A 15,343-nucleotide genomic window follows, 5' to 3' on the forward strand; every position below is an offset into this window, starting at 1 on the left:
CCTCAAAGAGTCTAACTTTATCTGAAGGTAGCTTTGAAAGTCTATGGGGCTTATCTTACACACTGCATAAGACATGCAATTCCCATTGCTTGAGTATTTTACACCCAGTCAATGGTCTATGTTCATATCTTTCACCTGCATCATTTAAATAGCATGGGCATTGTGGTCTCGAAATGGGGTGTGTTCAGGTAAATTTCTGGCGAATTGCTATCTCAGCAGTTGAAATCACAGGTGCGCCACTGACTAAATACAACCTAGACAGATTCAACATTCAGACGTTCATTGCTATGTTGGCAGTGAATTGACAACAAAGGCACATCCCCTATGTGTGCAGTGTTGTGCCAGTTCACAGCTTTTCTGAACTAGTTCACAGTTCAGTTCATACATGCTCAAAGTGAACAGTTCATGTTCAAAGTTCACAATTTTATTCTAAGTCAAGCTAGAAATCACTATACGTTCTTTGAAACTGCTCATTGTAGACATTTGCTTATGACACTGCAATTGTGGGTTTTTACCAGGTGATGAAAATGTTTATAAGAAGAATCGGTGTCTGTCTCCGTGCTATCACTTCCACTAGCCATTTTTTTTATTGCAGCGCTTTCTCCCACTCCTCATTGGTCTCTCTCTCTCTCTGTATCTCTCTCTCTCGCCCTCGCGCTCTGAGCTCTCGTCGTTGGTCTCTCTCTCTCTCGCCCTCGCGCTCCGCGCTCTCGTCGGTGGTCTCTCTCTCTCTCTCTCTCTCTCTCTCTCTCTCTGTATCTCTCTATCTCTCGCCCTCGCACTACGCGCTCTCGTCGTTTGTCTCTCTTTCTCTCTCTCTCTCTCTCTCTCTCCGTATCTCTCTGTATCTCTGTCTCTCGCGCTTCGCACTCTCTAGCCAACGTTCATTTACAGTGATCTCTGCCGTTCATGACACATAATGTGAGCTAATTCACGTTCAATTCTTTATTAAAAAATGTGTTGCATTCAGTTCAACGTTCACGAAAAAATGAGCGTGTTCAATGCAGGCGTTCTTTTGAACTCGTTCACGCACAACACTGAATGTGTGTACACCCCCACTTTTTTCAGCAGTGCACAAACCCATAGCGTGTGCCTGTTGGCAGCTATGCAAACTGTTACATCAGCAATAAACAAATTGAGTTCATAAAAAAGTATAAATGAGCAGGTCGGCTTCCTCCACTGAGAAGTGTATTGGACACACTCAGGTTGCTATGTCACGTGACACACTCTAATTGGTTTAATGCACATTACGCCCAAAAAACACACTCATGATTAGTTAAAATAAATTGTTCATGCCTTTTGTTCATTTGGAGCTCCTCAAGGTGTCCTTTATGAAAGAAAAGAGATACTGACGCCCTAAATCAAGCTGTGGAACTGATGCAAGGTTGACAGCTCACTTACAGAATGATAAAATAGGGACCTGTGTGAAACCATGCAGAAAAGACAGCCTAGAATTAAAATAACAATATAGCATGTAGTGTAAAATGTAGTTACATATTAATAATAACAATGATGCATTTTGAATTATTATTATTAATCATAGAATAGATAAAACCACCAATAGAGAAGCTGTAAAACAGAAGACTTTTTTTTTCTCTCTGGACCAGTATTAACCGCGGAACTTCTCAGGAAGTGAGGTTTAGATGCGCTGATAAAAAAAAAGCAGCAGCAGCACTCAGTACTGCAGGAACTTCGACTGGTACGGCTGCATCCTCAAAGGTATGAGATATATTTACACACATATACTGTATATCAAACATTATTTATTGTATGGTATAGGTATATTCAACATTCGGAAACACTTTACAGTAATGGTACGTTAATTGCCAGTTAATTATTAATTGACACTAGTTAAGATATTATTAATCATTACACATTGTTTAACTATATATAATAATGAAGTAATGTTTAATGATATCTCAATTAGTGTCAATTAATACATAGTTGAGACATTTCTTAAATATTTAACAATGTTTATTACTGTCTGAAAATACTGTTAATAGTGAGCCTTATTTGAAAGTGTTAGCTAACATCCTCATAAAGTATGTATATGGTATTTATGCTTAATATATATCTGGCAAACTAACAGTATACAAGTAGATAATTACATAACAGTATATAGCTACATAAAAAGAATAATGAATTCAGATTGATTGAATATTATTTTATTATATATAAAAATAAATAAAAACACATTTTTATCATTATTTTCATTTACATTTACATTTACATTTAAGGTATTTAGCAGACGCCCTTATCCAGAGTGACTTACAACAGTGCTTTGATGTTACTTCAAAATATTTTATGGACAGAATATTGCAGAAGACTATTAAATATTGCAGAACAGAATATTGCTTAAAAGTATATATATATATGGATTCACTAGCAAGTTTTCTCTTTTCTAAAATGAGGAAATAAGAAAGTAAAAATGAGAAGTGAGTTCTTTAGGAAAAAAAGACTTTTGCTACAGTCAACAAAAGCCTCAGTTTACTGTGTTTACTTTTACCACATTTGAAGGAATAGCTCAGCAAATTAATTCGTTTTACAGATTTTTATCTTAACCCAGGTGTAGCTGATCAGCCTCGATATTCTAGTTGTTCAGCTTTTGCTTATTCAGCTTTAAACTGGAGCTAGAAGGCTAGAATTGCTAACTTACACTAGACACAAATTTATGGTCATCCAAATATTTCTGTAGCTATCACCATAAACAGTCACCACTATGATTGGGAAAATCACTGATTCGAATCTTGGCCATGCAGCTTGCCATCAGCTGCTGGAGCTCAGAGAGAATACAATTGGCCTTGCTCTTTCTGTGTGGGTATATTATTATTATTATTATTATTATTATTATTAATATTATTATTATTATTATTATTATTATAAGGTGGTCCAGACTTGTCAAGGTTACAGTATGAGTTCCTGTGGTCTATCTAAATAATAATGAAATGTGGTTTTGTAGCAGGTGTTGTGTCAATCTTGTGAATGTCCGACAGAGTTTAAATCATAAAATGTCGCTGTATCTCATTTTATCTACCTGAGGAAAAAAATCCTTAACTTTATTTGACAGATAGTTTATCCCGACTCATTTTGGAGCATTTCTATTGGTCCATTCATCATAAAGTTTTGAAACAATGTGATTGACAACTAATATGTTCAAACAGTATGTTTATATATACATGTCCTTATTAGTAAACCTAATGTAACCTAAATGTTTCTTTAGGTTATATTTTTGAAATGCCTAAATTAAACAGTGACTGGCTATGTTTCCATACAAGAAATTGCTTATTTTATTTTATAGTTGTATTGCTTTATTGTTTGAGAAATTGTATGATTTCTAATTTCTTGAAAGAGACATTGGAATTTTTTTTTTTTTTTTTATGTTCATAAAATATTACTAAGAATTTCGGAAATTTTATTTTTTTGTATATATATATATGTGGTATGTGTTTTGACATGAAGGATTTGCGTATATGTCTATATATGTTTACTAATTGGAAAGGGTCTTTAGTAGCCGTTTTAAATTTAGTAGTACTTCTTAGTTATATTAGCCTAGCATGAATGTTAAATTGAAGAAGACGTTTTTAACATAAAATACTCTCCATAACTTTTTTGCAGACATGATGGTGTCTCAAAATTCGACAACCAACTGTGGCATCAATGACCGCGCCAGAGCCATCTCCATCTCCACTCTGTACTTCTTACTCTTTCCACCTGCCCTTCTGCTCAACGTGCTGGTGGCTTGGATCTCCACCCGACTGAAGGCCAAAACCACCTTCATGGTGTACCTGAAGCACCTGGTGGCGGCCGACCTACTGATGACCCTTACTTTCCCAATCCGGGCCGCCAACGAATTGCCTGGCGCCTCGGACGAGCTGCAAGCCTTCGCCTGCCGTTTCGGCCACGTCTTCTTCTACCTGGCCATGAACATGAGCATCATCCTGATGGGTCTCATCAGCATGGATCGCTTCTTCAAGATCGTGCAGCCCGGTGGGTTGCTCCTGTGCCGCAGCATTTGTCTCAGCAATGTCCTGGCTATCTCCAGCTGGCTGCTGGTGATCGGCTCCAACACCCTGCCCGTCATCATCACGACGAACCAAGACCATCGGAACAGTTCCCATAAAGAGTTCTGCATGCGCATGAAAAGTGAAATAGGACTTTGCTGGCACAAAGTGGTCATCATGTTTGCTAAAGTCCTGTTCTGGACAGTGTGCATTGTGGTCATGCTGTGCTACATCTGCATCACCAAGAAGGTCATGGAATCGTACCGGAGGTCCCGCAGCAACAACGATCAGACGAATCGCTCAGCGAAGTTTCGGGTTTTTCTCATCCTGTTGGTTTTCCTGATCTGCTACGTGCCTTACCATGCTGTGCGGTTACCTTATACCAACTATCAAGTCATGGAAAAGGACAACTGCATCAGGCCTATACTAAAGGTCGTCAAGGATGTAACTTTGTGGCTGTCGGCGACCAACGTGTGCCTGGACCCTCTGATCTATTTTTTCCTGTGCAAGTCATTCCGGAACAGGTTTTTGGAGATTTGTCAGCGGAGCAGCATTTTTAAGTCCTTTGGAAAGAGTGCAGAACCATATCAGTCCTCAGACACTTCACTGTAAACCTCTATCTATCTATCTATCTATCTATCTATCTATCTATCTACAGGGGTTGGACAATGAAACTGAAACACCTGTCATTTTAGTGTGGGAGGTTTCATGGCCAAATTGGAGCAGCCTGGTGGCCAGTCTTCATTAATTGTACATTGCACCAGTAATGTGCACCCTTTAGACAGAGTGACAAGGAGGATAATTTGCCCCATAAATCACTTTTTCCACCATTATCCAGACTAAAAGTAGCTCCACACCTCCTTGCTAGAATCCAGAGAGCCTTGACATTTAAAACGAGGCATTCATAACTTAAAAAGTGCACAAGAAGCTTATTAAAAACCACTGTTTACATCCTATAACGTGAGCTTCAGCTCCGAGCATTATAGCTCCTAGTATGAAGAAGATCTGTGGCTCAAGAGACTCAAGAGATTTTGAAACGTCCCAACTAATGTTTAATATCTTTAATATATTTGCATTGTACTGAAATGCATTCAATTTTAATGGGCATATATGCAGCAATTTTAATGGGCATATATGCAGCAATTTTAATGGGCATATATGCAGCGGAAACTGAAGTTGGCCTAGTGCATAATCTCAAATTTATCAACATTATTATTTTAATATAACATTATAGTCATTATGGCTTTTAGAAAGATGTGTTTTGGGGAAGCTAGCTTCAAATCCGAGCGCCGCCATTTCTCCTGGCGCCAGTTGCCACGCTATGCAGAGTTTACATAGACTACATTGACTCCGCATAGCATAGCAGCCGGCGCCAGGAGCAATGGTGACGCTCGGAGCTGAAGCTAAAGTCCCTAAAACACATCTTTCTAAAAGCCATAATGACTATAATGTTATATTAAAATAATAATGTTGATAAATTTGAGATTATGCACTAGGCCAACTTCAGTTTCCGCTGCATATATGCGCATTTAAAATGAATGCAAATATAAAAAGTACAATGCAAATATATTGAAGATATTAAACATTAGTTGGGACATTTCAAAATCTTTTGAGTCTGTTGAGCCATGGTTATCTTCATACTAGCCTACATACAGTACATCTGCTATGTTCTTGCTGGAGTGTGACGTGATTCATGTGCAGGTGTGATGGATAAACCATGTATAAACCAATAGGGTGTTAGAATAGAATATGTTTGTATTTCTCATCCAACCACAATCAGATTTACTCTCACTGGATGGAGAGATTTATCTGGATAGGGTTTTTTTTTTTTTTTTTTTTGAATGATGAGAAGCCGGAATGAAAACAAGCTGAAATAAAAGAAGAGTAATGAGTAGAAAGTACAGATTAAGTAAAGAAACAAAGTATTTGTACTTAGTTACTCAACACCTCTGTCTATTAGACATTCTACTTAGCTGGTTCACCTTCTAGATGTAAATAAGTTCAGAAATAGAGGCTCTGAATCTATTGGTGCACAGTTTTATGTTGGTCATCCACGCCATCCACGTCAGTCCTTTTTCAGAAGTCAAAGGGTGATACCCACAGGATGCTGTTGGCAGGATATTTCTGGTGAACTATTTTCAGTCTAGTGAGGTGTTTAAAAACTCCAGCAGCCCGGCCGTGTCTGATCCACTCCTACCAGCACAACACAAGCACTATTAATACCCCAGCACCATGTTACAATGTTGTTTGTTTCACTGCATTACTGAGAATTCTCCAACCCCCCCCCCCCCCCCCCCCCGACCCCCCCCAAATAATAACTGCTCTGTGGTGGTTCTGACCATTGAAGAACTCATCAGAATTTCTTACGAATCAGAGAAGAGAAATAGTGGACTTTTGGTTTTGCTTTTTTGTAAATAACCACTGTACACATTGCAATAACTGTCAGTGAAGGAGGAAGACAATTTTTTTTAAGTGGAAGCCACAAAACAAAACCACAACTGCAGCTGGTGAAATGATCTGCAGTGTCACGAAATACAGAAAAAAAACCTTCATGACCTAGAAATTGGGGCCATTTACTTACATGACTTTCACGTAATACATATACAGTATACAATGTATTATTAACATCAGTCAGTCCCTTGTGAAAAAGCCACTGTAGATACACATCAGGTTGTAAATATATCATCATTGCACTCTGTTTTTGATGTACCATGAGCATATATTATTATTCTTTATGTTTAGGGTAAAAGGGTTATGGTTATCTTATCTAATGTCCCATTCGATTGTGAGTACTTTCGTTGAGTTAAATTTGAGAATCAAAAGGGAAAATATATGTTATGAATTCAAAACAGTAAAAAAAAAAGAAACATATCAAATATACCCTACCGGTCAAAAGTCTTAGAACAGTCGCAATGCTACATGGTTCAGTCTTACTGCTCATCACTTTACCTGATTATTCTCTTTACTGAAACTGAAACTGAGACTGAGTCCAATGTTAAACAGCTAAGCTAAAGGCGCAGTTGCCATGTGGGTCAGCCAGACCTGACTCTTTCTGTACCACTTTTCTCCAATTCAGTCCATTCAGAGCCTTTTGAAAGTGTTGGAAACATGAACCACCGCTCTCTGGCTTCATCTGTAACTTCTCTTAAGAAAATACTTTTACTACTTTTTATAGTTAAAGAGTTCTCTGTCTTTTTATAGTTTTTATTTTAAATGAAAGTTTAAATGTGCTGTAAGTGTGTAAATGCTGCAGTAAAAAGTGCAGTAACATGATATGTTCCAGTACTGCTTTACTACAGACCCTTCTTTTTTTAAACAGTACATATACAATCTGACTTTTTCATTTTCAGTGCAATATACTTTTACCGTATAAAAATATAAGTATTTTTTCATTTGGATATTTGTTTTCCTCAAAGGCCCATGCAGTATATTGGATTTTGGACCCTTTCTGGTTATTGGTTAGACGTGAATAGCTTAAATGACAAAAATTAAAGTAAAAAAATTGGGCTGTTCTAAAACTTTTGATCAATAGTGTATATGTTTAAAGATACCTGGTTACTATATTTCTGATTTCAATTATTTGACATTTATTTTTGTTTGGCTTTTACCAAAATTTCCTTTCATCCACAAAAAAACAAAAAAGTGAAATGAATCATCACTCATCTTAATTATTCATAACCTTTTTATCAACTATTTAATGCAGAAATTCAGTTTAACTGCTGCTGCGTATTGGAACCAGGTCATTCCACTATGTGTGGAATGTGTGGCTATGTCTCATAGGTGACATTTAAAGAAATAAGGTACCTGTCAATTTAATATCAGGTGACCAATAGAAATTCAAAGTGAGGCCTTTCAAGTCCCACCCACCCATGAAAACAAACAAACAAACAAAAAAACGAAGGTGATGCAAACTAGAAATTTCTGAAGCAAAAGATTCAGCATCAAAAAACACAGAAACAAAAATCCAAATGAAAACAATCGTCAAATAAAGTAAAATCTTCAAAAATGTATAAACTATTTTATTATATTTTTTCCTATTTTAAATTTGCAACATACTTTTTCTTCTTGATTCTTAAACCTGTGTTTGCAGATGATATTATTATGTGCATTGTGTACAAAATTAACCAAATTAACTCCATTTATTTCTATGCAGGTACTAAACAAGCTGTGTGTGTGTGTGCAATCTTTACATGTGTCAGGGTCAGTCAAACCCTTGTTCAGCAACTTCAATTACTGTTAAATTTAATTTAAATAAAATATGTACAGTTTCTATTTGTGGATCTCATTTGTAGCGTTCTTAATGATTTTATCTTCTGTCTTTTTTTTTTTTACCACTGAAGACGAAGATTGATATTTGCATGAATGCGCTTCTTTATTTCTAAGAAATCAGACTAGTGTCTCCTTCCGCATGTCTGTAACCCAAAGTTCCTCATACACAGCAGAAATCTGGTTAAAACTGCTGTGGGGTGTGAAATATTCAGCATTGAAGTTGCGATAGAATGATCCATAATTTAATTGGCTGTAGACCTCGTCCCACATTGCTACCCTGGCACTAGCATGGCCCTCCATCCCTACATCATTAAACCCTGTTATAGCCTATAATAGTTCTATGGCCCCAAGTATGATTAGAAAACCATAACCCTCCCCAAAAAGCCACCAAAACAGTTACCCTCTGTACTCAGAACTGTTCAAACCTGGTGTAGAAACGAGGCCTTTGTTAACTTTCATAGAATGCCGATAGCATTCAGGCCTTAGAAAACATAAACAAACTGAGATGAGTCTGATAGTGATAGAATCAGAAACGACCCTTGCGTACTCACAGATTAGCTATGATGTCTTTCAAAGCCTCTGTGAAATCTTCACAGAAAAACTCACAGGGCCAGATTTCAGAGATAAGCTCTGTTTGCAGGGTGACTTTTTTATTGTAGCAACCAAAAAAGTGCTCACATGTTCCTCTATGCACAGCATTGACAGCACAGGATGCATAGCATTGGATGCTGGTGATCTTCGGGCCCACAGGCGGCACTGCATTAAAAACAGGGCGTATTGATTTTGTACTGGGAATCTCTGCATGGGCTCAGGAAAATTCCTGAAAATCACTGTGTCTGAACTCAAGCTCTATTTGAAGGTTGACTTTTTCATTGTACCAATCAAATAAGTGCTGACATGTTCCACTATGCAGAGCATAGTCTGCACAGGATGCATAGCATTGGATGCTGGTGATCATTGGGCCTTCAACATCATCATCATCATTATTATCATCAACATAAAGTGAAAAAAAACAGAATAAATACTTTAAAGCATAATAATGATATTTTGTACTGGATATTGCTCACCTGATGCTCATATTTTGTTCTTTGTTTGTTAGTTTGTTTGTTTTGTAAAGTTGACCTCTGTTGGCAACAGAAAAATAATTGATATAATCAAAAAAGAAGCATTTTTCCAAAATTAGTTGAACCGTAATCCCGTCACACTGAAATAACAAGTTCCAAAGTTTTAAGCACTTTAAGCTTACGAGGTGGATTTTTAGGCAGCATCACTGCAACCGTAGATTAGGTCTACTATACATGAATGCAAACTAAGTAGTGGAATCTTATCACATAAGTTTCCTTAGATTCAGACGTGTAAACAATTTAAAATGTTTTAAGTTTGTATTCTGAACTGTGACAGTGCAGATAATAAATATTATGTTATGTTATATGTCCATACCTTTACAATATGGACTTTGAGAGGAAACAAAAGGTGTGGGACACTATTTAGAACAAATTTGGGCCTTAAACTGGACATTTGAGACATGACGTTCTTCTTAAATGAAACACTGGTGCCCTCTTGAGGTTATAAGTAGAACTGCATGTTTCATTTTGTCAACAGTGTTGGGTTAGGTACTAAAACATTACTCAACTACTGAAAGCCACAGACAGTTATGTAGTGCTCTACAGTGTTTTAATTAAAAATAAGCAGATATTATTATTAAAAGTAGGAGTGATTGATGAGGTTTGAGGATTTAATTAATAAAATAAAAGAATACACTCAGAGCTAATCTTACACATGGGGGTGGTAGTGGGGGAAAAGTGAACCAAACTACCCAGGGCACGAGTACGGAGAGGGACCCATGAAAATCCTGATTTTTGTTTTATCTCATGTTTCTTGTGTACTGGCATGGGTATCACTGACATTGAGAGTGTACAGGGCTCAAAATTTGCTGCCACGCCCCTGCTCCTCTCTCCCTGGCTCCTCCTCCCTCGTGCTTCTCTCCAGTGTGTTTGTCTCGCTTCCCAGGATAGCCTTTGTTTACCCTGCCTGTTGTCTTCCTCGCTTATACTTTGCGTGATCTCTGTTTCCGCCCGTTTTCGTTTTCCACCGGTTTTCATTTTCCACCCGTTTTCGTTTCCCACCTGTTTTTATTTTCCGTCCGTTTTCGTTTTCCACCCGTTTTCGTTTTCCAACTGTTTTCATTTTCCGCCCGTTTTCGTTTCCCACACGTTTTTTGTTTTCCACCCGTTTTCATTTTCCAACTGTTTCCGTTTCGCACATAGACTGTGTATAGCTGACCAGAGCATCTTCTCTCAAAAAGGAAGCCACCACAGGTCGGGCGCCCCCTGCTGTTCAGTTTCAGAAAGCTGTGTAACCCCACCCATCCCCATAGGTTTCAATGGCAAAACAGACAACTTTCAATCATGTTTTTTTCCAATATCCTGTAATTCTACCTCCTTTATTTAAATGCAGCAGCTAGTGTAACCTCTGCTTATATTGTTAATTTTTTATATTCCCACAGAATTTGTTTTTTAAAACGTTATTCAGCTCTATTCAAAAAAGGTGTGGTTATTGTAAAAGGGCTGGTTATGGGTGGGACCAATAGCTCTGCTTCGCTCCGCTCTGCAGCCTGTGACCTCGAGGCAGCCCTCAGGGGCGGGTTTATTTAAATGAGTAGGCTGTCTCTCCACACTCTTTCTTCCTCCTCTGGTCTCTACTGCGCAGACTCAAGTTTCAGGATCGCCAACATGGCGGAAGGTTTTGGCTTCATTTTCATTGAATGAATGGGAACGGCGACACGGCGTCCATCTTTTTTACAGTTTTTGCTTTCGCACCCATTTTCGTTTTCCACCCGTTTTGGACCCACTTTGGCTGTTTGTTTATTTTTTCTCCTTTCATCTGGCTTTGAGATCTACTGTTCTGCAAGTTTGTTCATCAACCTTCTGGGCTGGAGAGCTGCTTATCTGTAGCACTCCACATGGGTGTGGTAGTGGGGGGGAAAGTGGACCTGACTATCCAGGGCCCGAGTAGGCAGGGGGGCCATGTAAAATTCAGATTTTTTTTTTTCCGCTCACGTTCCTTGTGTACTGGCATGAGACATTGAGAGTGCACAGGGCCCGGAATTTGCTGCTACGCCCCTGCTTGTACAAATACTGCTGATCTAGCTTGTTTAGGCTGAGGGGCTTTTTTCTCCTCTGCAGTATAAAGATCTTTATCAGACAGTTTCATAAATAGCACGACCAGATGCCTTAACATCTCGTTGAGTTTACAGTCATCACTGTCACAAGCAAATTCAATTCTCATTGAATGATGTTATTATCATTATGCATGTTGAGGGAATTGAAAACAGTAGATGCAGGATGATGGAGCATCTAAAAATGTTTAGGTGAAAGTGGGGTAAATACTTTTATTAGAGACCGAGAATGTTAAGGTTCATTTCACTTGTTTACCTGCTGTTACGTAAGTGAGCATGAATGTGTATAGTTTGGACACTGTGTAAAATGTACGTAAAATAAAAACAGAATTCAATTATTTGCAAATCTCATAGAACCACATTTTACTTAAAATAGAATCTACAATACAAATCACATGTTGAACGTGAGGCATTTTATCTTTTCATGAAAAACATTTGCTAATTTAGAGCTTGAAAAAAAAGATGGAGCAACAATATGCTAAAAAAGTAACTGGTACTAATAAAAAAAATGCTGCAATCAATCAATTTGCAACCAACTCAAATTTACAGAACCTACAGAAATCTCTGTGTGCAAATGAAAAGGCTGATGGTAAGTACTGGATGCTAGTGATCTTCAGACCCTCAGGTAACTCTGCTTAAAAAACATGCTTGCATACATTTAAGGGACTCTTCCAGAGATCACAGTTTTCTCTAAACCAAAACCTGTTTAAAATTAACTGATGCAAAATTAACTGATGAAAACTCAGTAGTGTTGGTTGTAATATTATTCTACGGGCCAGCATTTTTGTCAAATTTTTACCTGATATTGCACACCTAAATATTGAGGATTTCCATTCAAAAATGATTAATTTTCATTAGAACTGTTACTGAAAATCCTAAGTAAGACATTCAATTAAAGTATGTGTGCAGCTGTCAAAATATAATGAATAAACAAAAAAAGAGGGCTATCCTAAAATTAATTATCAATTTTAAAATCAATATTTTAGTGAAGACAAATCACTAAAACAGTTCATGTTTTGTTTCATTATGGTTATCTACAGTCTACTGTATCCATATTTTCAGTTTGGGGTTGATTCCTTTTACTGTTCTGAAATTATTAAGTGGAGTAGAGAGTGAACAGGAAGCTTTTCCAAGTGTCCTGTAGGAGAGTTTCCTAAGCCCTTAACGTTTTTAGAATGTAAATAATTTACTTTATTACATAGAAAAGGGGTCTTGTATCACCTACACTTGTAGCTTATATACAAGCAAAGGCCTGTTAAAGGCGTTAAAGGCACACAGTGTTGTGGTTCATCTAGTATCTATGTAACAAATATACACTTTCTGGCCCAAAAAAAAAATCTCCACCTGGATTATACTAAGTAAATGATCTGGAGTTGCTGTAGGTGGTCAGGTCTAGGTTCAGCAACAGTATGTGCTAAAAGAATGAGGTCAGCTGACTACCTGAATATACTGAATATAGACCAGGTTATTCCATCAATGGATTTTTTCTTCCCTGATGACACGAGCATATTCCAAGGCGACAATGTCAGGATTCATGGGGCTGGAATTGTAAAAGAGTTCAGGGAGCATGAGATCATTTTCACACATGGATTAAGAGAGTTCACCACAGAGTCCAGATCTTAACCTCATTGAGAATCTTTGGGATGTGCTGGAGAAGAGAGGCTTTGAGCAGTGGTCAGACTCTACCATCATCAATGCTGCTGCAAGATCTTGGTGAAAATTAGTGAATGCAACACTGGACCGAAATAAATCTTTGGACATTTCAGATGCTTATTGAAACTATGCCACAGTAAATGTGTGATTCGGTCAAAGCTAAAGGCGTTTATACAAATATTAGTAGAGTATGTGACCTTTTTTTTGGACAGGCAGTGTATAACAAAAAACATATTACTATAAGATGATCCTTCATACTGCTTTATTATCAGTGTGTAAATGTAACATCCAGCTTACTAACGTGCTTTGGCAATTACACTTTCTACACATTCTCATCCAGCACGTGAGACAGTGATGTGAGTGCTGATCATCAGCTCATTGTCTGCAGTGTTTCTGCTTCAGCACACGGTTCAGTCTGCAGTGAATGGCCATATGGCCTTTTGTGGCAGTAAGTTAACGTGCATTTTTTTGGCAATGATCCTCCAGTCACAGGAAGACAAAGGCCTACTGTAGCCGCACGCATGCGAGTTCTTAGAACTGATCTAATCTTGTCAAGAGAAAACACATCGTGCAGGGGGTTCTTGTGCACTAATTTCCTCTGTCTATTAATCTCCACGTGCAAATGATTTCGTGCGAACTGATAACTGCTTACTTCTAGTAAAATTTTCCCATGTTGGCAAGTTTGATCTTGAGATGGAATTTCCCCACTTAATCAAAATACACTCCTGTATTAACCCTTGTGTGGTGTTCAGGTCTCTGGGACCCGTTTTCATTTTTCATCAAAAATGAAAAAAATATTTTTTCTACTCAAACTCATTGGCATTGGCTCATTTTTTGTGAAAAACATATACCAAAACACATTTTCAAAAAACACACACTGTACACCCCCCCCCCCCCCCCAACCATTTATATTACATACAGTATGTTTGGCCAAGGGCTAATAAACATTGCTTCATTTGTAAATTTGAAACTAAACAAATTTTCTACTCATATCTTGAGTTTAATTCATTTTCTTTTACATTTTATTAAAAAAAATAATAATAAAAAAAGAGTAGCACTTTTTGAAAGAAATGTCACATAAGAAAGGTAAAGGGCAAATATTAACCATGGAAGCTGTTTATATTGCTTGCAATTTAGGTGAAGCAAGCATGTGTAAAGCATTTTAATGTAAAATTGCTTAATTTTGCTGAATTAAATACAAGTAACAAAGTAAACAAGTAACAAAAATATGAACACCAAACAAGGGTTAATAAAATAAAAAAATGTGTAATTCAAAGTGCTTTGGTGTAAAAAAGTTAATAGATATATAGAATATATAGAATATATAGAATTTTCATCAAGTTTAAAAATTGTATTCATCCATAATCATCAGAGAATTTCAAATTAAATATATTAATCATAATTAATTATCAATTTTAATCATAAATTATCAAGTTTATTGTAACATCATAGTAGCGCAGGTTTTGAGATGAGTGAAAACTTACTCTCCATTCACGCTATCAGGTGACAAGTTGCTCACATTGCTCCGATTTGTCGTGTGTGGCTGTGTAGCATAATGGCTAATATCTTTCTTCTGTGCTTGATTTTCAGTAGAATTTCCCTGGAAAAAGAGTGGTTATGAGCCTCTCTTCCATAATCAGCACCACACTGCTGATCACTGTAGAGAAGAAGCTATGGCCCTGAGACTGCCATGTCCCTAATGGTTTAGAATGCTTTATGTCACAATTAATTTGCAGTTTGATTTGGAAAATATTAAGCAAGCACTTCAGTTTCTGAATCAGTTTCTCTGATTCTGCTATTTATAGGTTATTTTTTGAGTAAAATGAACATTGTTGTTTTATTCTATAAACTACAGACAACATTTCTCCCAAATTCCAAAAAAAAATATTGTCATTTCGAGCATTTATTTGCAGAAAATGAGAAGTGGCTAATATAACAAAAAAAATGAGAGTTTTCAGACCTCAAATAATGCAAAGAAAACAAGTTAATATATATAAAGGTTTTAGAATTAAGAAATCAATATTTAGTGGAATAACCCTGGTTATTAATCACAGTTTTTATGCATCTTGGCATGTTCTCCTCCACCAGTCTTACACACTGCTTTTGGATAACTTTATGCCTTTACTCCTGGTGCAAAAATTTAAGCAGCTCATCTTGGTTTGATGGCTTGTGATCATCCATCTTCCTCCTGATTATATTCCAGAGGTTTTCAATTTGGTAAAATCAAAGAACCACATAATTT

General features: G+C 37.1%; 1 protein-coding gene across 2 annotated transcripts in view; it reads left to right on the top strand.

Annotated features, from left to right (window-relative positions):
• Positions 1-1,661: 1,661 nt before the first annotated feature.
• LOC103044296 (P2Y purinoceptor 13) overlaps positions 1,662-15,343 on the top strand; it is a 353,924-nt gene continuing 340,242 nt past the window's right edge. Inside the window, exons 1-2 of one of the 2 annotated variants that reach the window (XR_007438866.1) lie at positions 1,662-1,719; positions 3,616-4,769. Coding sequence is in view for 1 of the 2 variants with exons in the window: in XM_022678573.2 (XP_022534294.2) it covers positions 3,618-4,613 (996 nt within the window). In the remaining variant the exon portion in view is untranslated. Of the gene's footprint in view, positions 1,720-3,615; positions 5,186-15,343 lie in introns of those variants that run through there. The other variant, XM_022678573.2, reaches the window with a different exon arrangement.

This window comes from Astyanax mexicanus, chromosome 4 (genome assembly GCF_023375975.1).
Source record: "Astyanax mexicanus isolate ESR-SI-001 chromosome 4, AstMex3_surface, whole genome shotgun sequence".
Taxonomy (NCBI): Eukaryota; Metazoa; Chordata; class Actinopteri; order Characiformes; family Acestrorhamphidae; genus Astyanax; species Astyanax mexicanus.